This window comes from Apodemus sylvaticus, chromosome 14 (genome assembly GCF_947179515.1).
Source record: "Apodemus sylvaticus chromosome 14, mApoSyl1.1, whole genome shotgun sequence".
NCBI classification, from domain to species: domain Eukaryota; kingdom Metazoa; phylum Chordata; class Mammalia; order Rodentia; family Muridae; genus Apodemus; species Apodemus sylvaticus.
Window position 1 is genome coordinate 17201419 of NC_067485.1, and position 27657 is coordinate 17229075.

The 27657-nt window shown below is 38.8% G+C and overlaps 1 protein-coding gene across 8 annotated transcripts; it reads right to left on the minus strand.

Annotated features, from left to right (window-relative positions):
• Positions 1-1555: 1555 nt before the first annotated feature.
• Positions 1556-27539, minus strand: Nol8 (nucleolar protein 8). 8 transcript variants are annotated; one of them, XM_052157254.1, is made up of 18 exons: positions 27346-27539; positions 26960-27113; positions 26147-26302; positions 25440-25502; positions 23360-23438; positions 21882-22017; positions 20747-20817; positions 17632-19432; positions 16116-16229; positions 15417-15542; positions 15090-15180; positions 13160-13295; positions 10723-10800; positions 7597-7868; positions 5390-5516; positions 4491-4558; positions 4054-4133; positions 1556-2200 (listed from the first exon to the last, which is right to left on the minus strand). In XM_052157254.1, exons 2-18 carry the CDS (start codon positions 26994-26996, stop codon positions 2150-2152), a joined length of 3486 nt encoding a protein of 1161 aa, XP_052013214.1. In that variant the 5' UTR covers positions 26997-27113; positions 27346-27539; the 3' UTR covers positions 1556-2149. The 8 variants fall into 8 exon arrangements, with proteins under 8 accessions (XP_052013214.1, XP_052013218.1, XP_052013219.1 ...); XM_052157258.1 differs by having other exon boundaries at positions 26147-26298; positions 27342-27539; XM_052157259.1 differs by having other exon boundaries at positions 15417-15539; positions 27342-27539.
• Positions 27540-27657: the final 118 nt, after the last annotated feature.

Genomic DNA, 27657 nt, shown 5'->3' on the forward strand with positions numbered 1-27657 from the left:
CAATTGGTTCACTTCACGTCTGTTCTCTGTTCAGAGTACAGAAATAGAACAAAGGCCCCTGCACAAAGCGAAAGAAATCTATGGGTAGTGTAGACTAAACCAGACTATTTAAAAATTTGGATTGAGAAACACTATAAACTACTGTTGGGAAGGAAAATAGGTTGGGTGGTGGTGGTGGTGCATACCTTTAATTCCAACACTTGGGAGGCAGAGACAGGCAGATCTTTGAGTTTGAGGGCAGCCTGGTCTACAGAGCCAGTTCCAGGAAAGCCAGGGCTACACAGAGAAACCCTGTCTCAAAAAACACAAAGCAAAATCCTGGAAGATGTTGGTTGTGGTCAAAATAATACTACTTGGATTCAAGAGTAACTTTTTTTTAAAGGAGCAAGTGAGGTAAAACTGGTTGGGAATATAGTTCACTGATAGAGTGCTTGCCAAGTCTGCAGAAAGCCCCAAACAAGACAGCAAATCTTAGTAGTCAGAGTGTAAAATGGGGCAAACTATAGGGGTGACTACGGGAAGGAAGAAGCAGCTCATGTTACATCTCATGACAGAGAACTGGGAATGGGAAGGCCATTTGTCAATGCTTTGAAATAGAGTCCTTGGCACTTTTAAGTATAGGCCCAGACCTCAAGAGACTGGAAGCATGTTTCCTGTTTCTGTGAAATCTTGCCTTTGGCTTCGAATTGCCACACTTTAAAGAAGCCCTTGGATAGACATTAAGTGAGACTAAGCAGAACCTCTATCTCAAGCTAATGCACCCCAATGACTATATAGAGAGCAGAGAATCCTAACCAAATTAAGTATACACGAGCAAAATTGTGGCTTTTACTAGGATCATTTGCTATGAAATGATGACATATGGTTTACAACAAGAGGTGTCACCTTTAAGTATCTTTCCACATAGCTTTTAATCTCTAAGTCTGAAATCCTAGAAACAGAAATCTACAACAGGTCTTCCAATTGCTTAGTTCTTTGTAGTCTATTTTACTTATCCAAATGATTTCATCTCTCCAGTTCCCATGTATTATTTTACTAAAAACAGTAACAAAAATCCATAGGAATCAGCATCTGTGAGATATAGGAAGTGCAAAATAATGGTTAAGAACCCAAGAACAAATCACAATACATTTTTATACTCAAGGAAAATGTGCATCAATACTACTACACTAAGATGCTCAATAAGACACTTAGGACTAATACCCTTTTGTACTGTTCATTTTAATGGGTCTATGTTGAATCTTGGCTAGATTTAGTGAAATATCAAGCCTGTACCCCTACCTGGGCTTAGGATCTGACTCCTGACTATTGACTCTAAGTGGTCTTTTAGATAATTAGTATTTTTCGTAAACTCATGTCTGATTGGACTTCTGGGACAGGCCCATCTCCATATTAGAGGCTAAGGTCAATAATACACTATACTGTCTTCTCTGGTCCTCACAGAAATCTTAGGTGTTGGTCTGAATATCCCACATCTCAGGCAAATCGTTTTCAAAATATAAGTGCACAGTTCAAAATTAACTTGATCGTTTTCCTTTTTTAAATAAAAGACAAATTGAAGTTAAAGAGTATTTAATCAGAAATAAAAAATATTCTGAACAATTTATTAAAAAGTTCTATTTTATCTTCAGAAATTACATCAGAAACATACAGAACTTAACGTTAATTTGAAGTTGAGTTTAAAAAGATAAATTAGAGGTAGAGAATATTTAGGATAGTCAGAAATATTTAAACAAGCACATCAAACCATTTATTAAACAGGGTTTCATGTAAGCCTCCTGTCAAGAGATCGCCTCTAGTATTTCAGAGTGGAGAACAAGAATGGGAGCTGCGCTGAGGAGGACAGTTGCTGTGTTGCTCAGTGTGATCTAAAACTCCAGACTCAAATGATCCTCTCACTTCCCCTTCTAAAGTGCTGAGGCTACATGTGTGTCACAACTGGCTCAATTTATTTTGGGGACAGTCACCAGGAAAGGAATACACAAGAATTCCACAGAAATAGTCAGAAGAATGACATTATCATCCAGGCCTTGAACATTTTTCTACTATGAAAGTTCTTCTTTGTCAGTGAATGCTTTGCTGGGTTAATTTCTTTGGAGGGCTGATGGGCAGTCTGCACATTCAATTTCAAAACCAAAGCTGACAAAGGTCAATTTGCTTTCACCTTCCTTTTGGCTTCTTTATGTTTCTTCCGACATTCCTAGAAAACCATAAAACAAGAAGCTTTTATCAACAATAAACACAAATATCTCATGGTCAACAAAATATACTTTTTTTTTTTTTCAGAGACAGGGTTTCTCTGTATAGCCCTGGCTGTCCTGGAACTCACTCTGTAGACCAGGCTGGCCTTGAACTCAGAAATCCGCCTGCCTCTGCCTCCCGGCCTAACAAAATATACTTAAAGTCATAGAAACCCATTCTACAAACACTTGCTGGGAAGCACCGAACTGTAGTCGGACCTTGGCTACCTTGTGGGCTCTTTTCCCCTTCCACCCTTCTCTCCTTTTTCACCCACCCTTTTCTTCTACCCTTTCAACCCCTAACACTAGATGGGAGAGAAAAAAGGGTAGATAGGGAGAGGGTGGATGTTATTGTGAGACTACTTCCTGATGACTGGGTAGTCAAGTTCATTGAACGTTACTATCAGAATGTTTAATTTCTTCTGGTTTCTTCACTGTGCACTTAATATTAACAAACTGTAACTAACAGCAACCAAAAGCCACAAACCACTAACCTATCCCCTCTCATGGGGCCCTAGAGTATAAACTCTCTGATGAGTCCCCAGAATTCCAATTGTCACACAATCACAGAAACCATCTGCCACTGTCAAAACCACACTGTCCCTGCTGGAGGACTAGGCAAATCAGCTGCTCTGGAAAGCCTGAAGCAGCACTATATTCCCACACTTGGGATTAAAATTAAAACATATTCCCATAATATTTGTGTTTTTCAACGAAACCAAAATTCTCCCTACACAGAGTCTATTCAATTTTTGGTTTTATGTGGTTAGGGAACTGTAACTTAGGCTTTGAAAAAACCTCCTGATTACCTATTACTTAGCAGACTGCCTAGACATAGACCAGTCACTCAAATGAGACAGTCTTTAGTGTGGTCTTGACATGTACTTGTGTAATGTATACTATATATTGGTATATTGTCATGTGCTATTTGAGTTCACTCAGAAACTGGCCCTGAAAGCAAGGATTCTCCTACTGCCCTCATTGTGCACCTAAGTATGTTTTTTTTTATCAAGTATCCTCTAAGAACCCTTGTTTGGGGCTGGACTGACCCACCAACTGTGTAGCAGGGAGGAAGGAACATCACGACGGCTCAAGGATAAAACTGTGCCCTTGAGAACAGCTAGAAAGTGTGCCATTTCCAGCAGATGTTACAATGTTTACTCTAGGATAAAGTGTCTGTAGTAGGGAAGAGAAGCTGGAAGCTTAGCTATGGGAGGCTCAGGTATGGACAGAAAACCTAACTGGGAACTCCAGCTGGCTACCTTAGAGGGCCTTTCTACTCTGTTTCTGCTGGAAAGTGTTGAGTACATGATTTAATGAATTAATTAAGTCAGTCAGTCAATCAGTCAGTCAACCTGTCTGTCTGTCTGTCCTTTTATTTTGGCTTTCTATATGCTTAATAAGCTCACTCATTCAAAATATAAAATCTGCTCATGGCATCTAATTTTTCAGACAGAACATGTCATAATTGAAATAAACAACATCTAAGTTCTTTTTAGTAGTTTAAGAGTTAAGTCAGAGCTGGGCGGTGGTGGCACACGCCTGTAATACCAGCACTTAGGAGGTAGGGGTTGGCAGATTTCTGAGTTTGAGGCCAGCCTGGTCTACAGAGTGAGCTCCAGGACAGGACAGCTAGGGCTATACAGAGAAACCCTGTCTCCAAAAAAAAAAAAAAAAAAAGGTTAAGTCGTGTTCTCAGCTGTTCCATTTTATAATGCTCCTATCTTATTCCTATTGTTGTTATATTAGGGAAGAGTAACACTAATGCCACATCTTGATTTAGAGGAAACCAATATGGAGAACTATTACTCACCAAAAGGAGACTACTTGTTCGGGCTTCCCAAGAATTTCTGCTAATACTACCTCCTACACCACTCCAGAATAAGTTAGAACCTAGGGGAAAAACAAAAGCATGAGGTAGCCAATTACTTACTATTAAAATGACCAATCTGATTAGTTCATCATCAGCCTCAGAAATTTCATGTAGACTTTTAAAACAGTGAAAACTTTTCTATGTTAGCATCTAAACAAGTGCTTATACCAAAATAAGATGTGGTTGATAATATTAATAAACAAATAATGAACATGGTTAAGAGGTACACTTGGCCCTCATAATGAGCTTTATAAAGAATTGGAATACATCACATTACAGAAATGGCTGACATTTCTAGACGTAGCTCCTGTGTACAGTACAAAGTAAGAGTTGCGCTACTCCGAGTCCCACATGACTGAATGAAAGAATGTACTTACCATGAAGTCTGTCGTCATTCTCAGAAAAAAAGAAAAACCTAATGGTCTCTTTCTCAGGAACCACTTCTCTGAAAACAAGAGGAAAAAAAGGGCAGAAATTACTTTCAATACACAAGAAGAAATTATTACAGCTGGTGTGACAGTATATGCTTATAATCTGGAAAGCAAAGACAGAAGGATGAGGAATTCCAGGCAGCTTTGGCTATATAATGAGTTCAAGAGAAGTTTAGGCAATATAAGCCTGGTCTAAAAAAAACAAGAAACCCAAGTAACAAGCAAAATAAAGACAGGAGAAATAATATAGTGAAATTATAAAATGTTCCTTTTAAAAAGTTGCTCTGCACTTTGCTCATGTTATAGCTGACCGCACCCCATCTTCCAGCTAAAGCTTTGATACTGAGCGATTAAGTACAAACTCTGGACATCAATACTCACTCCCACTGTTACCCCATTTGCCAGTGTTCTCTAGCTGGCACCTAACTCAGCTGGAGCATCTGGATTCCAAACCAGGAATGTTACCATCAGCCTTATGGCCTGACACGCACTTTATCTGCCACCAGTTGCCATATAAAAATCACTGTTTTAAAAAAAAAAAAAGAGGTTAAGAGGGTTGGAGAGATGGCTCAGCAGTTAAGAGCACTGACTGCTCTTCCAGAGGTCCTGAGTTCAATTCCCTGCAATCACATGGTGGCTCACAATCATCTGTAATGGGATTTGATGCCGTCTTCTGTTGTGTCTGAAGACAGCTATAGTGTACTCATATATATTAAAAAAAAAATCTTTAAAAAAAAAGAATTCTGAACAGAACCTGATAAAATCTGTTCTAGATGCTTACATAGTGCAGCTGAAGCATGTCTGACTTATCAACCATGACACATGCTTACACAGAAACAGCTTACCCAGGGCTGGGCTTTCTGGGATCTGCTTCTTCAGTAATATCCTCTTCTTCTGAACTACTGTCTTGGAATCGGGGATCGTTCTGGCAAGCTATCTTCCCACGTTTCACTAGTTCGATTCTATAGGTGGCTATATTATTATGACAATAAAAGGAAATGCGATTATGGCCGAGCAACCATGAATTTATAAACACAGTAAAATGATTACTTGTACTATGCAAACATGACTAAATTTCTAATACATTAAAATTAGATAATATCACCTTTTTTCCTCCAATTTTGGAGTTCAAATCCAAATGCCTTATTCATGAGAGGCAAATATTGCTACTTCTGACCTAAGGACGTACTTCTTAAAATAAGTAACATTATCTTTTGCAATTTTAAAATAATAAAAGCCACTGTTTTAGAGTCATATAGATTATATAAAATTATAAAAAGAGGCAAAAGCTAAAGATTTATAGATGAGCACTATAATTTTCTAACAAGTAACCACTGTCTAAGTGCTATTAAAAGCAGTCTACAGGGCCAGGCATGGGGCATATACCTTTAGTCTTAGCACTTGGGAGGCACAGGCAAGCGAATGTCTGTGAGTCTGAGGCCAGACTGGTCTACATAATGAGTTCCAGAACAACCAGGGCTATGTAAAGACTCTGTCTCAAAAAAATATAAAAACAAAACAAAAAACAAAACAACAGAAAAAGAGGCCAACAACTTAAGATAGACTGAAAGCAGAGTCCCTTTCTGCTTGTTCACACACAAGAGAAGGAACTCGTGGTTTTCAACTCTAAAAACTGCTGTGAGACTTGCATGATGACTCACAAGTCTCCAAGTTTCCGGCTTCTTTAAAATAATGGACTGGATCTAAGACTAAATATAGGCCAATGTTATTTTTCACACTTGGCTCTCAAAGTTCCAGTGTTTGAGTTCATATTCTATTCAACTGTAAGCCAAACTAACCACACAGAAAACATAAAGTAGAACACAGGGTAAAATGCATCTCATTTATGTTTTGGAAAAGCCACTATGGTTTCTGTAGCCATATTAGGAGTAGCACAGTGTTGAAAGTTGACATGTATCTGTAAACACATGGTGCTTTTAATTTTTTTTAAATATGTACATGTGCCAGTGAGTATACATACACTCAGAAGTAAAGGAATCGGATCCCCTTGGAACTGGAGTTATAGGAGGTCATGAGCCACCTAATGTGAGTGCTGGAACCACACCTGGGTAGTCTGCAAAAATAAAACATGTTCCTAACTGTTGGGCCATGTGCTTTATTTTAAATGATCATCTTTGAAGCACATCACGGATGTTAGCTGTGTATATCTGATACTAGATAAATTCACTTTGCCTTTTATAGGAAACACCCACAGTACTGGACATACATCTTGAGGAAGGGTAAGGAACAGTCTTCTAAACAAAGTCTACTCAGGTGTGGCACACATCATCATTGCACTCAAGAGGCTGAGACCAAAAAACCCTAAGTTTGAGGCCAGTTTGAGCTACCATAGTAAGTTCCATGGTACCCTGGGATACACAGTAAGACCCTGTCTTCAAAGGAAAAAAGAGATGACTTAGTGTTTAAGAACACTTTCTGATGTGCATTTACACACACACACAGATACACACACACATACAACATACATGTGAAAATTTTAAAGAAAGAAAATGGGGAGGTTTTCCACTTTCTTATTTTTAAATCTGTGAAACTGTTAGGGGCAGATTTCCTGAAATAGGATATAAAGCTATAAGACTTGATTTTATACTTTTCTGTACATTCTGTTAAATCTAAAACAATAAGCTTTATAAATGGCATATTGATGACATGGTGTATCTGTATAAAACCAAAAAGGCTATTTTTTTCTTCCATTATGTAGGCCCCAACATTTCCAGCTGAAATAAGAAACATGACTTAAATGATGTAGTTTACTTGTTCCTGACTGTTTCTATGTAAACAAGGCACCCAGGCAATAATGCCTAGTCTCCACTCATACAGCAGCTAGCTTGAGCAGTCTGCTACCTCTAATGCAAAGATAGCTTTTCATACCTGTGGGCACATCACATTTATAATCAGGATACACTGGAGTCCCATACTGTTTATGCAGACTGAAAAAGGGATCCTTTACTGAGGCAACACAAAATCCATTAATTTACTTTAAGTTCAATCAAGTTGAACTTGCCTGAAATAAAAAAGTAGAAAAAAAACATACCATCCTTTACATCTTTAGTGGTTGAATCAAAAAAAGAGAAGGTAAAGCCAGTGGTCTGCTCCGGTCCACATGTCAGTGTCGCAGTGTCCCTGATTTCCCCAGTCCCCTCTCCAGCACAAGCCTCAGTCCTAGACGCGTCTTCCTCCTTTTCATCTGTGTTGTTCACACTTTGGAATATTTCTTTCAAATCTGCAGCAATGTTATAATACATGTCTTGGGAAACCTCAGGCAGCTTCTCAGCTTCTTCCTTTCTCTTCTTCCGCTTTGCCTTACTGAAATGACATATACGGACACACACATAATAAAGACAAGCTCTGAAAATTCTCAACATCATGAAGGTAAACAACTTAGACACTTCTACCTTTATCCTTCATTTTTTCTTTACACACATTACCTCTGACAGATGCAAACGTAGCTACACATGAGCACTTTCCTCTCACTCTGTAACCAACACTGCAGGGACTGAACTATCATTGACCTTTAATGAGTGTATTCTCATCTACAAAATGAACGTGTTAAACTTCTAAGGTTAGTTTAAAGGTTTTCTTTCTTTCTTTCTTTTTTTTTTTTTTGGATTTGATTTTTTTCAAGACAGGGTTTCTCTGGATAGCCCTGGCTGTCCTGGAGCTCACTCTGTAGACCAGGCTGGCCTCGAATTCAGAAATCCATCTGCCTCTGCCTCCTAGAGTGCTGGGATTACAGGCGTGTGCCACTACCATCCAGCTAGTTTAAGTTTTATACTTCTGCAATTTTTATTAAATCAATTAAAAATCTTTTAAAGGTGAATTGTAACTTTGATAAGTCTATTATTACCTTTTGCAAGTATTTTTTAGATTGTCATCATTTCTATATTTTAGAAATGAATATATTTTGTTTGATCTTAGGTACAGCATGTTTACAATATTTAGGTTTTAGCTAATAGAATAAAATGTTTACCAAGTAAGAATCTATTCCATATAGTACATATAAGAAAAAGCAAAAATTCTTAATGTACTATTTAAAATGAAAACGAGTATGACTGCTCTATTTAACTGTCTTTTGTTGTTAAGAAAATTTTATTAAAAAATTGTGGTTATTTTTGGGTCTTTGCTTTTGTTTTTAAAGACATGGTTTCTCTGTGTAGCTGCTCTGCAGACTAGGCTGGCTTTGGAACTCACATAGATGCAACTGCCTCTGCCTCCCAAGTGCTGATATTAAAGGCGTGCCTAGTGAAAACATTTTTCTCATAAATATATCCTGATTATGGTTTCCCTTTCCCCAATTCTTCTAAATTTCTCCCTACCCAACTTTATGTTGCTTTTCTCTTTAAACAAAAACAAAAAATTTCAAAAAACCACACATACAAAACAAACACATACAAAAACCAAAACCTACAAAAAATACTATTGAGTTTGTTTTGTGTTGGCCAACTGCTCTTGGATACGGGGCCTGCCTTAGAGTGTAGTAAATGTACCTAGTTAGACACCAGAAAATGGTGGATGGAGAAAATGGATTTTTCCTGTGTTAGCAAGTATCAGCTGCAGAGAGCTCCTTGGTTAGGGTGGCAGGTCATGCCCACATCTCCCTCTCAGGGCCGAGATAAAATCTGACTTGAACTGGAGCAGGGACTGTAAGTGTTGCCACCCTCCGTGAGCTCATGTGTACCAGTCCAATTATGTCTAGAAGATACTGTAACCTTGGAGTGATCATCACCTCTGCCCACTGTAACTGAACTACCATATGGTAACTTTTAAATTGATCCTTCATACTTTTAAGAGTTGGAAGTAAATTTTCCATTCCTGGAGCACAGACTCAACTTAGTTATTTCTAGCATGTAATTTCTGAGTCTAGGGTCTTGGCAAAAATCTGAAAGGTGTTGAAGCTGTTAGTTGAAACCACATGGTCTTTAAGAAGGTTATAGGTAAGGGCTGGTAAAGTGAGGGAAATTGTATTGGAAATTAGGGGAGGAACTCTAGAAACACTGATGCCAGTGGTAAAGTAGAAAATAGAGCACATACCTAAATAGCCTGGGAATCTAGCTTAAGAGACATCCAGGGAACTATGGAATATAGTTTCTGTTTTTCTTTTTTTCTTGTTACAGTAAAATGTTAAGAGGAGTAAAACTAAGAGACCTTGCTTCTCTCTCTCTCTCTCTCTCTCTCTCTCTCTCTCTCTCTCTCTCTCTCTCTCTGTCTCTCCAAGAACTGGCCATGGGTTTAGAAATCCTTAAATCTTCAAAAGGCAAATGGTGTGAAATTACAGAAATGGTTCCTAAGAAAACATCAACTCTGTGAAAACATCTAAACCATGAATAGTCAAATCTAGGCCACTGCTTATTTAACACTTAACTGCATCGTCAGAATGTGGTTTCTTTTTTAAAGATTTATTTGTTTTTACATATGTGAGTATGTTACCTGCAATGTATGTTATGGTGTAGCACATGAGTGCCTGGTGCTCATACAGGCCAAAAGAGAGCAGAGTCCCCTGGGACTAGACTTACAGACAGTAATGAGCTGCCCTGTGGGAATCAAACCTGGTGCATTGGCAAGAGCAACAAGTGCTCTAAAACACTGAGCCATCCCTCCAGTCCCCAAGAATGGCTTTGATAGGTTGGAATAATCAATGAAAGATTATGCAAAAATTATATATGCGAGCTGGTGCAGCAGTTAAGGGCATTGACTGTTCTTCCAGAGGTTCAATTTCCAGCATCCACATGACAGCTCACAACTGTCTGTTAACTTCAGTTTGAATATAACTTCAGTTCCTGGGACCCAACACTCTCTTCTGGCTTCACAGGCAACAGGTGTGCTTAGGATGCATTGATGTACTGCAAGCAGGACACCATACACATAAAAGTTACATATGACACAAATTTCAGTGTCTACATGCTTTTCTATTACCAAAGTAAAGAGAAATATTTATAGCAGAACCTATCTGACCTGCAAAGCCTAATTTCATTAACAATCACTCCCTTTACAGAAAAACCTACAGATTTCAGTTTAAAAATAAAACAAAATGCCTTGATAAAGCACTGCACATAGCTAAGGAACTTCACTTATTCAAAAAGAAAAGTTTTTATATAGCTTATTAAAGTCACTACCTCAGCAGCTGCAGTAGAATTTGAATGGAAAACACACCCCAATTTACCTTTCTTTTTCTTTATCTTCTTGTTTTCTTTCATAAATGGCATGGTCATGCTTTGTTGGATCATAATGTACGATGTCCCTGTGTAAAGTGAATAAAGATTGAAAGACATGAATTGAAACATTAATGGCAATTCATAAATTGTCACTATAAAGACTCTAATTTAGGGGCTGTGAAGGTTAGTTCTAATTGTTAGCTTGCCACAATGTAGAATCACTTCAGAGAGTCTCAGGTAAGGAATGTCCTTTTTTATAAACTAGACTGAGCTGCGGGCATGTTAGTGGACAATTATTGTGATTACATTAATTGGGTGAGAAGGCTCACCCATGTGGACACCACCACTCCCTAGGCAAGAGACCCTGACCTAGAGAGGGAGAAAGTTAGGGGAGTGAGTGTATATACACTCATACTCGGGCTCTGACTGTGGGTGAGTCAGCCACTTCCTTCAGACTTCTGCCTGATTTTTCTACCAGGATGGATTGCAATCTCAAATTGAATTGAAATAATCCCCTTTTCCCTTAAGCAACTTTTATCAGGATTATTTTGTGCCAGCAACTTGCAAGTAAACTAAGATGGGGCAAAAAATAAGTCTAAATGATGTTCATGAAAAAGAAGAATTATCTTGTTATGAACATTTAAAACTATCTGAGTATTCCTGGATCCTTTTTAACCTTAAAAATTACAACCAGGAGTGGTGGTACACATCTTTAATCCCAACAGCACTCAGGAGGCAGAGGCAGGCATATTTCTGTGAATTCTGAGCCAGCCAGGACTACATAGAGACCTGGTCTCAAAAACAACAAAAATTAAAAAATATTTTGTCTCACAAGATACCTGCTACTATGGTGACCTGAGTTTAAGCCTCAGGACCCACATGGTGGAAGGGAAGAGAGACTCCAAACCTTCCCTGATTCCCTTTACAGAAAAACCTACAGATTTCAGTTTAAAAATAAAACAAAATGCCTTGATAAAGCACTGCACATAGCTAAGGAACTTCACTTATTCAAAAAGAAAAGTTTTTATATAGCTTATTAAAGTCACTACCTCAGCAGCACACACACACACACACACACACACACACACACACACACGCACACACATTTAAAAAAATCATCTTGCTGGGCGATGGTGGCGCACACCTGTAATCCCAGCACTCTGGGAGGCAGAGGCAGGCGGAATACTGAGTTCGAGGCCAGCATAGTCTACAGACTGAGTTCCAGGACAGCCAGAGCTATACAGAGAAACCCTGGTCTTGAAAACAAACAAACAAACAAACAAACAAACAAACAAAAAACCAACAACAACAACAAAAAATTTCATCTTAAAGCTGGATATCATGGGTACACACACTTGTAATCTCAGAACTCATGCAATGATGGCAAGATTACTGTTATATATTTGGGACCAGCCTGGGTGGTTCTAAACCATATATAACCATATATAAGGAAAAAATGTTTTTAATATATAGAGGAATATAAAGTATCTATACTTTCCACAGCTTGCACAAAATAAATCTCAAAGAGTAAGACAAGTTTAAATGATCTACAGAAGAGACAACTAATGACATACCAACAAACAATTAGTAGTTGGATCCATGGTATCTAGAAGTTACATAAATCCAGTGGTCCAACCTTCCTAATGTTGACCCTTTAATATAGTTCCTCATTGTGGTGACCCCCAACCATAGAACTATTTTGTTGCTACTTCATAACTAATTTTGCTACTGTTATGAATCATAGTGCAAATATCTGGTATGCAGGACATCTGACAAGTGCCCCCAAAGGGGTTATGATCTACAGGTCGAGTACTGCAACTAATCTCTTTAAAGCACACATTTGAAAATTTCCATAATAATTACTTGTACACCTTAACAATTTCACTTAATATTTAAAGTCACTTCCAATTTGCTAACCAGTAAAACAATACTGCTATGACATCATGAATGCTATATAGAAACTATTTAAAATTAGTTTTTTCTTTTTCTTTCTTCTTTTTTGTAAAATGTTATTTGTTTGTTTTGTGAGACAAGGTTTCTCTGTATAGTGTTGGCTGTCCTGGAACTTGCTCTGTAGAACAAGCTGGCCTTGAACTCAAAAGATGAGTTTCTCTTAGCATCCCAAATGCTGGGTGGGATTAAATAAAGCTGGTAACTACCACACCTGAACTTAAAATTTCTTAAAGTGAATAACTGGGTCAAATAAAAGAATTGTTTGAGAGTTTGACATATGTCGGCAACTGTTCTCTCTAGTAGTTATGAAGGACTCACCTGGGCTTGGGCTATAGCTCAGGGGAAAAACAAATGACTAGCAAATGCAAGGCCGTAGGTTAAACCACTAGTATCTCAAGAACAAAACAACACAAAGCATTAATTTTAAATTAAATTCACTAGGCATTTATGGCAAACAAAAATATCATGAATGCAACCTGCCGTAAGCCATACTTAAATTTCTTGGCAGCCACTGATCCTTTGTTTGTAGGGTTGTTCACACCGACATTCAGGATACTTTGTGCAACACTCAGGGTTTTCTTTTTTTCTGCAGCAAGCTCGTCTTCATCCACTTTGTTTTCATTTAACTCTGAGGAAAAAGAATAACTAGTAATGTCCTGACAAGCACTGCTAGAGAAATCTCAATCAAAATACACCAAATGACAAGTTTAACCTTGTATTTGATAATGTACCTCTCTCCAAGACTTCTTGCCACGAAAAAATTAGAAATCACATGACTAGCAAATGAAATACCCAACTTCCACTTGCAACTGAGAAAATAAAATCTAGATTTAATAATGTCTTTGGTGGCAAGTCTAAAAATTATAAGGACTAAAAAATATAACAAACACACATATAACAAAAAATATACACCCAAAGTGATTACAGACTCTGGTATTTTTTTTTTCTTTTCTTTTCTTTTCTTTTTTCTTTTCTTTTTGATTTGGTTTTTTCGAGACAGGGTTTCTCTGTATAGCCCTGGCTGTCCTGGAACTCACTCTGTAGACCAGGCTGGCCTCGAACTCAGAAATCCGCCTGCCTCTGCCTCCCAGAGTGCTGGGATTACAGGCGTGCGTCACCATTGCCCAGCTGACTCTGATAATTTTTAACACTGTAAATGTGTTATCTAGATTACATGCTAAGTTTATAACTGACAACCAGTGAATCAATTATGACTACTAATTTGACATTTGCTTCAGTCTTTGACCTAGTAGTAAATTCTGAAGGAAGAAGACCCTGTACTTCACACACATCAACTCAATTAGTTCCTACCCATAATTGACAGAAACAGACAAATCCTAGAGAACCAAAATTCAACAGTTAGTTTAGTTAAAAGCAGCATAAAAAGTTCAGACTGTCAAGACTGGTTCAGATTAGTGCAGGGAATTACCAAAGGAGAATCTGGAATTAATCTGATTTATGTTCTCTACAGAAAAGTCTGCAAATTTTCTAAGGTTCAAAAACATGAGTATTCAGCTGGACAAAGAAACGTTTTAAAATAAAACACAAAAGAGGTGAACACCAGATTTACTCAAGAAGCAGAGAAACACAAAGCTCACAATGATTCAAGTTCTGTGACTGCAAAGGGAACAAGAAGTGCACAGGGAAGGGGGACTCACTCAAGGCGACCAAGCGAGGATCCATCTTGTGGATAAATTTGGACTTACTATTGTAAAAAACCCCAGGAAGTAGAATTAATATACTTCTGATGACATCATTACTGTTATGGACACCCAAATAAGAATGAATTCAAGAAAATAGATTTAAAAAACAAAAGCAAAACAAAACAAACAACTGGGCTGGCGAGATGGCTCAGAGGATGACAGTGCTTACATCCAAGCCTAGTAACTTCATTTGGGGCCCAGAACACACATGGTAGAATAAGAGAAACAACACTAATAAGTTTTCCCTCTGAATTCTACATGCACAATGTGGCATAAGTGTGATCACACACACTCTCTCACAATAAGGAAATAATATATGTAAGAAAATAAAAACATCTAGCTGGGAGTTATGGTGCATGCTGTAATCTAAGAAGGAATCTGAGACAGGAGGATCACAAGTTTGATACCAGCATGGCCATTGCATAGTGGGAACAACAGATGAACCAATATCCTAAAACAAACCAATCCATCCCAAAACAAACAAGTGGTCCTTCCGATTAAATATAAATTAGACATCTTGTGTGGTTTCTAATTTAGTATAATTATGTTATACTAAAATTAAATATAAAGAAACTTAAGAATCATTAATACACATCTGACTACAACTTCAATTCAATTTGTTTTAGGGTACAGTTTCTTCCTGTGTTATGTGAAGAAGAAACACCGGGTGACTTCTGACATTACTAGCTTTAACATTGTTTGAACAATGAAATAGTTACCTTTCTCTTCATCTTCACTGTCACTCTCTAAAAATCTAGAGTCCATGCGGAATCTCTCATCACTTCCAAACTGAGACTGCAGATCCATAAGCTACACAGAAAAAAAATTGTCATAAGCACATTTTTTAAAAAGTCTCTTCTAAGTGCACCTCCTCACACTCTGAAATTCATATTATCTGCATAACTGCATTGCCTATGAGAGGTATGAGAGAATTCACTCCCACAATAAATACCCCACCCTAGAACTACCCTTTCCTTAGGTAGATTCTAGGATTACCTTCAAAACTTAGCCATCCGCAACTGTTTCTATTTTCAGTCTTCACTAACCTTCTGGCCGGCTCGGCCCTCAAACTGCGGTTTGATGCTGAACCTGGTGCTGTCCTCCTTGGAATCTGACTCTTCATCATCACTGCTGTCAAACAGCTTCCCAGATGCTTTACTCACAGACGCCTGCTATGCAGATAAAAAGTGATGGGCATTAACCATGGCAGGCAATCTCCATTTTCTTCATAAAGTTCTTACCCCACATTTAAAAACCAACAATCCAACTGCATCCAGAACAACACATGTGGTAGGCCAGATGAAAACTCTCAACTCAGGACTACTTAACTGGACTCCTGGATCATTAATCCACACACTCCCTATTGCCACTTTGATTAAAGGAATAATTATTATATGCAAGGATACTTCTTACAGTTTAGCATGAATACTGATGTGAGTTTACATACGGTAACAAACGAGTTCATGAGTGAGAAAAATCTCCAAGACCCCTGACATCTCAGAGTATGGTATTACAGCTTGGGCAGCTCTGGTTCTCACCCTAGGATTTTACACAGAAGTGGTAGTTGTGTGGAGCTCTTGTTATACTATAGAGTTTACAGCTGGGTTAGGTACACACTGTAGTACCAGATGGACACAGAAGTTTTCAAAGTTTAAAGGCAGCCTGGGCTACATAGCATTCTCACCACAGAAAGAAAAGCAAAACAAGGGGAATCTATGAAGTAGATTAATGTTTGGAGGCCTTACTTTCACCAGCTCCTTTTCTGGACAACTTTGCTCATGAGTGGATGTCTCTTCTGTGTCACTTTCATTATCAGAAGCAAAGACAATGTGTGTTTTTTTGTCGTCTGGATGACCATCCTAGTAAAATACAAGCAGCATTATGTTTCATGAGACAGCCAACTGTATATCCACGTCCATGCCCACCATCATCTTCTCCCAGCTCTTATCCTTCCCTTCTTGCTTCAGAGAATAACATTATCATCTACAATTTTTCTAAAACAGTCTCAGGCCTCCTCTCTATCTGTATCCAGTAACAACCAAATTCTATTAACTTGACCTCGATATTTTTTTAAAAGATTTACTTATTTATGTATATGAATACACTGTAGCTGTACAGATGGTTGTAAGCCATCATGTGGATGCTGGGAATTGAATTCAGGACCTCTGCTTGCTCCGGCCCCTCTCACTCCGGCCAAAGATTTATTTATTATTACATATAAGTACACTGTATCTGTTTTCAGACACCCCAGAAGAGGGTGTTAGATCTCATTACGGATGGTTGTGAGCCACCATGTGGTTGCTGGGATTTGAACTCAGGACCTTCAGAAGCAGTCAATAGTCTTAACTGCTGAGCCATCTCTCCAGCACGACCTCAGTATTTTTAAGAACCACCACTGCCATAGTTGTGGAACTTAACCTCTGAAAGGTTCTCCTTGCTTCCAGATCTGACTCCATTATATTTATTTTTTATGCCATAGCCTGAAGGATCTCTAAAACAAGAGGCTGACAAACTTTATCTGTAAAGATTCAGAGTAAACATTTTAGACACTGAAGGCCACAGACAGTGTTGTGTATTAAAAACTTTTAGGGCTAAATGATCTGTGTGTTATAATGTGTTAATTCTCATTACAAAAAGTACACAACTAATTTCAATGCCTTGATTAAAGTTCTTCAGTTTTTCGCAGCTTTAGGAATAAAGTCCCACCCTCTGTAGAAACTGCATAACCCATCCTTCCTAATCACTGCTGCTTCAATTTTTGCCTTGACACTATCTATAAACACTAGGGTCATTGAAAAAATTTACTTTTAGACAAATGGCTTCCTTTTATAGTAAGATCTTTCCTCTTCCTTGCTGCATACCCATATCAGTCTAAGTCCATCTAATCCCTTCACATTACTCTGTATGGGTTGAGAAAACCTAACCGGTGTTCTAAGAGACTGTGACTGCCTGCTTGCTATACAATGCATCAATAGCTGCACAGGTCTCAGGATTTAACCATTATTCTCTAGCAAGAGACTCACTACAGTAAATGCCATCAAGGGTTATACTACTCTTGTGGCAATCATACAAATTAGTTTCTTAATGAAGTGATGAATTATAGATAACTTGGCAACCGTATAGTATAGACTCCACAGGACAGGTGAAAAGCGGTGACTGTGAAGAACACAATGAGCTCTATAAGGATACACCCACCAAATGAGAAGGAAAAGCTGGACCTTGAGAACACCAGATAGATCCATAGAATGAAAATGCGCTTACCAAATTTGCCAATGCACTGTGCACCAGTTTCTTCTGTGCTTCTCTGGCTTTCTGCCTCGCTGCCAAGGCTGCCAATCGCTTCTGGTTGTCTTCAGCATGTTTATCCTTAGCATTTATACAACATGCATTACTAACAGAGAGTGAGACAGCAGCTGTGCTTTTCTGAGGGTCTTCCCTGGGTGACACCTTTGGTGGTTTCTCAAGACATGCGAGGTTGCTTAAATTGGTCCTCTCTTTCTCTAAAGCTTTTCTACTTTCAGGCCAATGGCAAGCATCTCCATCAGAGTCTACCTTGTGATTGTTTGCACTGAGACTTAGGGATGTTTTGACTTTTAATGGCAATGGACATGGGAGAGGATTTGTAATTCCTTTGTCAAAACTAGTAGAGGACATTACTTTATGGTTCTGGGTCTCAAAAGAACACTGTCTTTTTGGAGGCTGAATGTGGTTTGGGTCAATCACCTTTTTTGCAGGTTGGCATGAAGTCAGTTTGCTTGATGAGCCATTAACACACTTGAATCCATTTTCCATAAAACTTGTATTGTGATCTTCCTGTTTTAAGGAACTGTGATGCTCACTGACAGTATTAAAGGCTATGTTCTCTTTCAAAGTTTTGTCCACTGACTCCTTTGCATAGAGACAGCCTATTCCCTTGAAGGCCTGGAATTTTGGCTTTAAGATATTTTCCTCTGATTTTTGTTTGCTATAAGTGTTCTCTTCCTCTAAAAGGGAGGCCACAATCTCCTCAGGAAGAATGCACTGTCGGCCATTGTACAGGTCACCAGAAGTCTTGGAGATTGTGTCAGATTTGCAGTGACTGACGTTTTGTGGACCATTAATCTCATTGTCTTTTCCTGGAAACTTCTGATGCCTGCCTGCCAACTGCTCCAAGTCAGCCAAAGTGAGACTCATGCGGGGACAGTTTTTCATCAAGGTTTTATATTCTTCATCTTCCTCGGACTCTTCACTGTCACTGCCAGTGGAGTCAGGTGGAAATTTGGGATTTACAAACTTTATTCTATGACACGGGGCTGATTCTTTGTTGCTTTTAATCTCTTGTACTTTAGTACAGTCATTAGAAGGTTCTATCTTTTGAAAAGAACTTTTCTTGCTTACAGGCCTTTCTGGTTGTGAAAATTCTGTACTGTTTTTGACCTTAGCAATGTTTTTTTTCATTTCAATAATTTCATCTGTATCACTTAAGTCAGATTCATGGTTATTTCCTAAGCTCGCTGAAGGAAGTTTGTGAATATTTGATTTGAAATCATCCCTAACAACTTCAAAAGTATCATGTTCAGACTCATTGACTGAGGAATGCCCAGGTTTCTCTTTGTTTTCCTCTTCTGCAATCATCATTTTTAATTCATCTTCTGAGTCAATGTCATCATCAGACATGCTACTTTTATTCCAGATAATTTCAAAGTCAGAAGTATGAAAAACCACATGTTTAGGTTTCTGAGTACCAGAACTGGGCACAAGGAGTGGTTTAGAAGGAGTAACAGTACTAGGGGCTATCCCATGTGCAGTCACAGGCTGTGATGATCTGTTCCTCTCCATTCCCTGATTAGTCCTTAGACCAAAATCAGAAACCTTGCACTCCATGGGATCATTGCTCTTCTGCACTTTTTTGACCTTTTGAGAAGGGATATAAAAGTCAGAAAACTCTCCTCGACGTTTCTTACTCATAGGGTCATTGCCTCCTTCCAATTCCCAAGTGAGCTCAGTTATGGGAGTGGTTTCTGTCAAATTCTCTGGTATCTTTTTTATATTGTGGCAGTATTTTGATGGATCATATTTCATAATGTTACTCAGTCAAGGAAAAAACAAAATCACCTGGTGTTAGGGAAACCTACCAAACTTATGAAACAGGAAAACTGTTTAACCTTGAGTAAGTCCTTTATTCTACTCCTTTATTCTGTCTTCCTTCAATTTCCCATCAAACCACATGGTAAGTTTCTAGGCTTTATGAAGTGAACTATAACACACGCAAAGCTAAAATCAAGCACCACCACTATCAGATGAGAGAAATAACTTGGTTGATAAATATTACAGCAAACTCTCTGAAACATATACACACCCTCTGGCCAAGTTTTCTATTTTTTTTGACAGGGTTTTTCTGTATAGCCCTGACTGTTCTGGAACTCACTCTGTAGACCAGGCTGGCCTCGAACTCTCAGAAATCTGCCTGCCTCTGCCTCTGCCTCCCAGAGTGCTGGGATTACAGGAGTGTGCCACCACCGCCCAGCTCTGACCAGGTTTTCAAAGTCTCAAATAACTAACCTCATAGAGCAGACATCAGAATTAACTAACTTTGGATATCGTATTATTTTCCCATACACTATTTCTTGCTAATCAGCCAGCCTGTTTGTATCTAGTATCTTCTTTTTAGATCTAATTTATACTATCAGTTTTCTATCAATTTCTTGTAAATTTTCTTTAACAAAGGCCTCATTTTTTATTCTTGCACTACCCTATTAGCAAAGCCTTGTGACTCCCTATATAGTAAGATTGTTTGTTTGTTTGGTTTTGTTTTTTTGAGACAGGGTTTCTCTGTGTAGCCCTGGCTGTCCTGGAACTTACTCTGTAGACCAGGCTGGCCTCAAACTCAAGAAATCCGCCTGCCTCTGCCTCTGTTTCCCATACCGGGTACCACCACTGCCTGGCTTGTTTGTTTTCTGAGACAGGATCTTAGTACACAGTCCTGGTTGGCCTGGAACTTGCCATGTAGACCAAAGTAATCTTGAACTGAAAGAGATCTGTCTGCCTCGGCTTCCCAAGTGCTGGGATTAAAGGCCTTCACCTTCATTTGTTAATGCAAAAATCTAATGATAAGCTTGTCCCAGTCAAGTTTATCATTAGATTTTTGCATTAACAAATGACAATGTGTCTTTGGCAATCATAATTCATACCACCTAACTATGTAAAAGTTTGTGTCACCCATTATTTTCAACGTGCTTTATACATGTAGATGACTTAGAGCTAACCTTGCACAGAAAGGTAAAAATATGCTGAAACAATTAAAGCTTTATTGATAGAGGCAGTAAAATCCTAAAGCTATTTTATTCCCCCAATCACTCTGGGAAATAATATTACTGTGAAATGCCAGCCAAAGGATATTTTATGTTTTTGTTGATTCTTAAGGTGAAGAACAGGTAAGACTCTTCCGAATTTACTCACAACCCAATTCTAAAAGACAAAAAAAAAAAAAAAAAAAAAAGATTATGATTGTCACAAATATAAGCAAAATAATACATAGATGTAACTTTTTTAAATGTTGAACTCACAATGGACTACTATGGAAGTGGAACTTAGCTTTCTGATAATAAAAGGTATTAAAGAAGAAAAGTATGAGGAAACAAAAAAAGAAAAAGGAAAATTCCAACTATGTCATGGATAGTACTTTACACAAACATATACGACTATTGAAAGTGAAACTACAGCCTCATATATACCCTAGATGGTAAGGTATTTGGCTGGCATGCACGAAGCCCTGAGTTCTATCCCTGGCATCTTATGAACGAGATGTGGTTGGGGCACACTGTAATCCCAGTATATAAGAGGTAGTTGGGAGAAAGCTCAAGGTCATCCTCAGTCGATATATAACACTATCAAGGCAGGCGAAAGCCCAGCAAGGATGGGGTAAGAGCTCTAGAAGTCCCACCCCTGCTAAGAGCTACTGGCAACTGATAGTTCCTGGGAGAGAAGAGTTTAGTTTCCTTCTGGGACTGGCAACTGAAAGGCTCTAGTAGCTAATTGGTTCTGAACCTACGTACATACAGATTAGTTAGTACTAAGGGAAGTCAGTGGGTTGGGGGGGGGGGGAACACATTATGTTAAGAGGAAAAGTAGTGGTGGGATACAGAGAAATTAAGAGGGGAAGGACTAGGAAATGGATTTGATCAAAATACATCATATGCATGTACGAAATTCTAAAATAGTAACAATAAAAACAAATAGTGCTGAAGTCAGTGAGAAAATAGCAAACTTGGGACCTGTCTGTCCATCTTAACACCTATGTCCTTAGGAAGAGTCTCCACCTAATTTGGACTTCTCTCTAAATAAATTGGTGGGGAGGTTGTGCTGACTGAAGAATTACAAACACATGTTGAAAATGAAAAACAAATAGGCAAACCCCCAACCTATAGGCCAACTGCTCCAAAGTGGAGAAAAAGCATCTGCTTTGGCTGACACAACTACAAATATGAGGTCTCAGGAGACACGAATGGCACAGTCTACTGAAGGAAACTCACTTTATGTCCCGGCACCTCTGTTCCAGGCACAGCCTTCATATGGAAATCTATTCCTCCCATCTTTTCCAATAAGGTGGTGTTGCCTATGGTTGATTTTTCTTTCTTTGCTTTTGCTTCTTCTCTTTCTTGGGCCAATCTGAAGTGAAGTGAAGTAAAAACAAATCAGCTATGAAAATATAAGTCCAAATCACATGCAGACTTAGTCTTATGTCTCTGAAAATGGCCCATAAGTTCATATATTTGAACACTTGGTTCCCAGTTAAACTGTTTGGTTAGGTTAGAAGGTGTGGCCTTGCTGAAGGAGGTGCCACACTGGGGGTGGGCTTTGAGGTTTCAAAAGCTCAAGGCATTCCCAGTTAGCTGTCTCTGTGTCTCCTGGATGTGTATCAGATGTAAGCTCTCAGCTCCTGCTCCAGCACTATGCTTGTCTGCCTGAGGAGCTCCCAAATGCCAACAGCAACACTAAGACAGTCTCATATGGATAGACTTTCTTTTTTTCTTTTCTTTCTTTCTTCCTCCCACCCCCACAGGGTTTCTCTGTATAGCCCTAGCTGTCCTGGAACTCACTCTGTAGACCAGGCTGGCCTCGAACTCAGAAATCTGCCTGCCTCTGCCTCCCAAGTGCTGGGATTACAGACGTGGGCCACCACACCCAGCTTATGGATAGACTTTCTTTCTCTTTCTTTGTATGAGACTCTACATTTAATGGTCAAAATCGACATATGCAACTTAGTATCATTTGTAATAACATAATAAGATACAGGAAACTCTACTTTTTGACAAACTGAGAAACACTTTCAAACTTATAAGACATCCTCAACAGATCATCTACAGATAGTAAGAGTTTAAATGTCTTTTAGTAAAATGACACTGTGGTAAAGTCATTTCTGATATGCAGATAGTTGTTACAAAAGAGGGAAAACCTAAGATGATTGTATTAGAAAGGAATAATAAACACATACATATATACTAACATTTCTGTTGTTGTGATAAAATGTCCCATATAAAAAGCAACCTTGGAGAGAAATGGTTTCTTTAAGATCCCGACTCTGGGTTATAGCTCATTACAGTTCACTGCAGAGTAGTCAAGGCAGGAACCTGCAGCGACTACTCACATTCACAATAAATAGCAGAGACAGAACAAATGAGTGCATGCATAGTCCCCACACCTCTCTACTCTCATACAGTTTAAGGTTTAAACTAGGAAATGGTACCATCCACTTTCAGGCTCAGACAGACATCAATGAAGGAATCAAAACAATGTGCCACAAACAACCACAAGCCAACCAGATATAGATAATAATAATAATACCACATTAAAATTCTCTTCCCAGCTTATTCTATGTTGCATCAAGTTGCGAAGCAAATCAGAACAACTAGTAATATATCACTCAATCATTTCAAATTAGGTAGGTAAACTTATAAAAAGAATTATACTATAAAGAAATGGGTTTAAATAAATGTGAGGCAAATATTACCTGTGTAAAAAGCTTTCTTTTGCTAGCTGAATTTGTAGTGTCCCACCTTTCCATTTTGTTTTGTTTAAAATAGACATACCTATAAAGAATTGTCAAAGTTCATTCCAATGCAAAACTATATTTCAGCAATTTTTTCCTAATTACTTAGTACTATGAAAAATAGTCTTATTTGTTAGACACCCATACATGTCAAAGAAAAATAAACAAATAAATAAGCTTACTTTTATTTCATGCATGAGTGTGTGTATGCGAATGTTAGCATGCTCGTTTGTGTGGGGATGCCCGAGGCCACAGAGGGCATGGATCCCCTGGAATCCATGATTGTGATGCACCCATGTGGATGCTAGGAACTGACCTTGGGTCCTTTGCAACAGTAACTAAACTACTGAGTCATCCCTTCAGCCCAGGTTGATGATTCCTATTTTTCGGTTACTTGAAGAACAACAGAAAATAATGTATAAACTATAAAACAAAACATGTGCAACTTGTTTATAGAATCATTTTAGAAACTTCTGGTAAATAATTATTCACTACTTTATTATCCACATGGCAAATAATCAATTAAATCTTTTCAGGGTAAACTGGAGCACATTTTGGGATCTTGTAGCATTTTAATTATTCACCTCAATTCAATTATCATTGAGAAGCATTAGCTAGTGCTCACGCTAGGCTTCAACTGCTGTGCCCTAGTCGTTGATTTTCTAATAACTACTGCCAGCTTCCTTAATGTAAGCACTAACAAAATTTTCCCAGTAGATATTTTACTATCTACAATGTGTTACTTAATTTACTTTTTATAGTAACATTTTAGGTAAGGCACTGTATCTTCTCATTTACTGGACTTAAAAATTTAAATAAACTACCTCATATATGTTCTCAGCAAGGATAATCTTTTCACAAATGAAATGATAAAAGGCTGACTGTCCTCTCCCAGTGGCACCTGCCTTTCACTTACTTTTCGGTGCCTTTTTCTTTTTTGACTTCTAAGAGACTGCAATACATTAACTGCATTAACTGAACAATAAATCATATCTATCTTTTTAGCCACTGAAAGCTAGTATTTATCCTTATCTTTACTAATCTTATAATATCAGTTTCACAACTAACGTCTTTTCATAACAAGTCTTACTGACAAAGGATTGGCTGTTCAAAAAACAAAGAGACTGAGGAAAGGTGCATGATAAGTGGGATATAATAGGCAATTTCTATGAAAGTTTGGTCCTTTGTTTAAATTATTCAAAAAGACTAGTGTCTTAGTTGGGGTTTCTATTCCTGCACAAACATCATGACCAAGAAGCAAGTTGGGGAGGAAAGGCTTTATTGAGCTTACACTTCCACATTGCAGTTCATCACTAAAGGAAGTCAGGACTGGAACTCAAGCAGGTCAGGAAGCAGGAGCTAATGCAGAGGCCATGGAGGGATGTTCCTTACTGGCTTGCTTCCCCTGTCTTGCTCAGCCTGCTCTCTCTCTCTCTTTTTTTTTAAAGATTTATTTATTATTATATGTAAGTACACTGTATGTAGCTGTCTTTAGACACACCTGAAGAGGGCATCAGATCTCATTAAGGATGGTTGTGAGCCACCATGTGGTTGCTGGGATTTGAACTCAGGACCTTTGGAAGAACAGTCAATGCTCTTAACCTCTGAGCCATCTCTCCAGCCCCTCAGCCTGCTCTCTTATAGAACCCAGGACTACCAGCCCAGGGATGGTACTACCCACAAGCCCCTGTCCCCCTTGATCACTAATTGAGAAAATGCCTCACAGTTGGATCTCATGGAGGCACTTCCCCAACTGTAGCTCCTTTGTGGTAACTCCAGCCTCTGTCAAATTGACACATAAAACCAGCCAGTACAACTAGTTTCTGAGCAAACATACCAACTCAGAAATTTGCCTGCCTCTGCCTACCAAGTGCTGGGATTAAAGGCATGTGCCACCACTGCCCCGCCAGAATTCTCTTAACCAAGATTGTCCATGTACACAACTTCTAAGTAACTAGCAAGGATTAGATATGGAACCAAAGTCATTTCAAGTTATACAACCACACTAACAATTAGAATAAAAAATACATGATGGTCTTACATTTTTTCAGGTCCGCTTCTGTTATTTGTATGTTAACATATGCAAAGATTCTATGTGAATTTCCTACCAAAAAAAAAAAAAAAAAAAGCAGATTTAAATCCTTATCAGAAAACAATGTAAATCTCAATAGCACTCTTTACTTCCTTTTTTGAGATAGGGTCTCTCAATTATATAGGACTGGAAGTCCTGTAACTCACTAGGTAGACCAGGCTGGCCTGCCTCAACCCCCTGAGGTCTACACCAAAAACTGTGCGACACCACATCCAGCCTTAAAAAGCTTTCCAAGTTTAAAAGTGAGTTCACAGATATTTCTTTGAAAGAAAATACTTTTTGCCTCACCTGACTAAAGTCTGCATTTTTATAAACATGATCAAAGTATTTCAAAATGAGTAAGAAACCCCCCCTGAAGTAAACAGTTAAGACACCTCTTATAGTATATTAGTGAGTTATCAGCTCAGACATCATGATTGTATGTTAGTGACATTCTGCTTAATAATGTTAGAACGCTGACTCCTAAAATTCAAAGTACAGATGTTTTAGACAATCAAATGTTTCATACTTTTTCTGGTTTCAATATTAATTTTCATATGAAATAATTCCAGGACACCATACATAATGTTTAATGCTAATATTTAGCTCTGGAGTTGCTTTCTCCTGTACTACCGAAGTTGTCTGTCTGTAACTATCTAGTGTTATAACAGATTTACCTTGTTCATCTTTCCGTGTGATGATCTCCACGTCAGACACTTCTCCAAATCTGCCGAACTGACTTTGTAGGTCTGTCTCAGAAATGCCCGCTCCAAGTCCACCCACAAAGAGCCGCTTCATTTCTCTGTTGGCTTTCATGACTGTTTGGCATCTATCTGGAAAAGTAATTTTGGACAGAAAGACACTTTTAATAGTTTTTCACAAATATAACACAACTCTTTCCCCTGAAGCTTCTGTGCCAAGTTCATCTTATGAAGCTATGTGTCTTCATTTGTACTGCTTATAAATTTTATCACTGGAAATTTTATAAAGGCCCTACATCCATATTCTCAATGAACACACTTTACAACTGCACCGAAGTGCAGCACACCCACATATCCGCACCCAGATATTTTCTCTAAAAACAACCACAGCTATAATATCTTACCCTTATTGTTTTTTATTCGCACTACTGCCCCCCTTCATTTCTACATTTACTTTTAGCTTAACAGTCACTGGCAAAAAGAATAAGCTAAAGGATAAAAATGTCTCCATCCTGGAGCTCCAAAGTCCTAACAAGGTCCCCAATTACAATAGATAGTGTGGCAAAATACAAGTGTCCCCAAAGCGTTATTCAGACACAAAGAGGGCAACTAATGTTGTACCTAAAATATTTTCCCCCACTGTGTGCCAGTTTGAGTAGATCTCATCGGTCAGGGGCGTAGGAGCGGTTAAGGCTTTTCCCAGTGCCATTTAGAAACCAGCAGTGGTGAAACCAGGATCATAATAATCACGTCTAATCTCAGAAGCCGGAACTGTTAAGACTGTCCTACCAAGATTGCTAGAAACGTTCTCCAGAGGTCTCTCCATCTCGTTTAGCACTCGGCAGATGCTCGGCTCTCACGCAAACCTTCCTCAAAAGTTGGCTGAGTCCTTGCAAGCGAAGTCACAGACCACCGGCAGGAGCCCAACGCCAAGACCTGCAGTCTGGGAAAGACTTAGAGTGTACCACTTCTGGGTTGCGGCCGTCCCATCCTTCCGACCCCGCCTTCTCCCTCCGAGAAGCCCCAAAGAAGGAGAGGAGAGGCTAGGCCCAACAACCCATCACCTCTCACGCGCAATCACACTACCCAGGACGCTGCCCCTCAGCTCAAAGCGCAGCGTCGCCACTAACGTCTAATAACACGTGCCGGCAAGTGCATTTTCTTTTCCTACCTACAGGGTTTCCAACTCAATCTCCTAAGGTTCCGTTTCCACGCAGTTCCAGAAGGCTCTTTATTTCCTCTGCCCTCGCTTTAACTAACGTTCTGTTAGTTCTACTCCACGTTGTAAAATTGCCAGAAGAAAGAAAAAAAATCCGTAATTCCTACAGAAAATTCCTACAGTGTCTACCCGGCAGCGTGATTCCTGATTTCCGGGTCAAGGTGGCGGAAGTGAAGAAGCGGAACCAAAATAAAGAGACTCCTTTCCTCGTGCTTCCCAGAACCGCCCCTTCAGTGACGCACGCGTTCGGCAAGCCCAGTGTCCGTTG

Excerpts from the sequence above, each read along its gene's own strand:
- Nol8 (XM_052157251.1), bottom strand. The coding sequence starts at position 26,879 with ATGGCACTGGGAAAAGCCTTAACCGCTCCTACGCCCCTGACCGATGAG. Across the intron at positions 23,439-25,439 it reads AGAAGCGGACCTGAAAAAAT|GTATGTCTATTTTAAACAAA; the intron begins GTAAGACCATCA and ends AATTCTTTATAG. Across the intron at positions 4,559-5,389 it reads CCCAGAAAGCCCAGCCCTGG|AGAAGTGGTTCCTGAGAAAG; the intron begins GTAAGCTGTTTC and ends TCTTGTTTTCAG.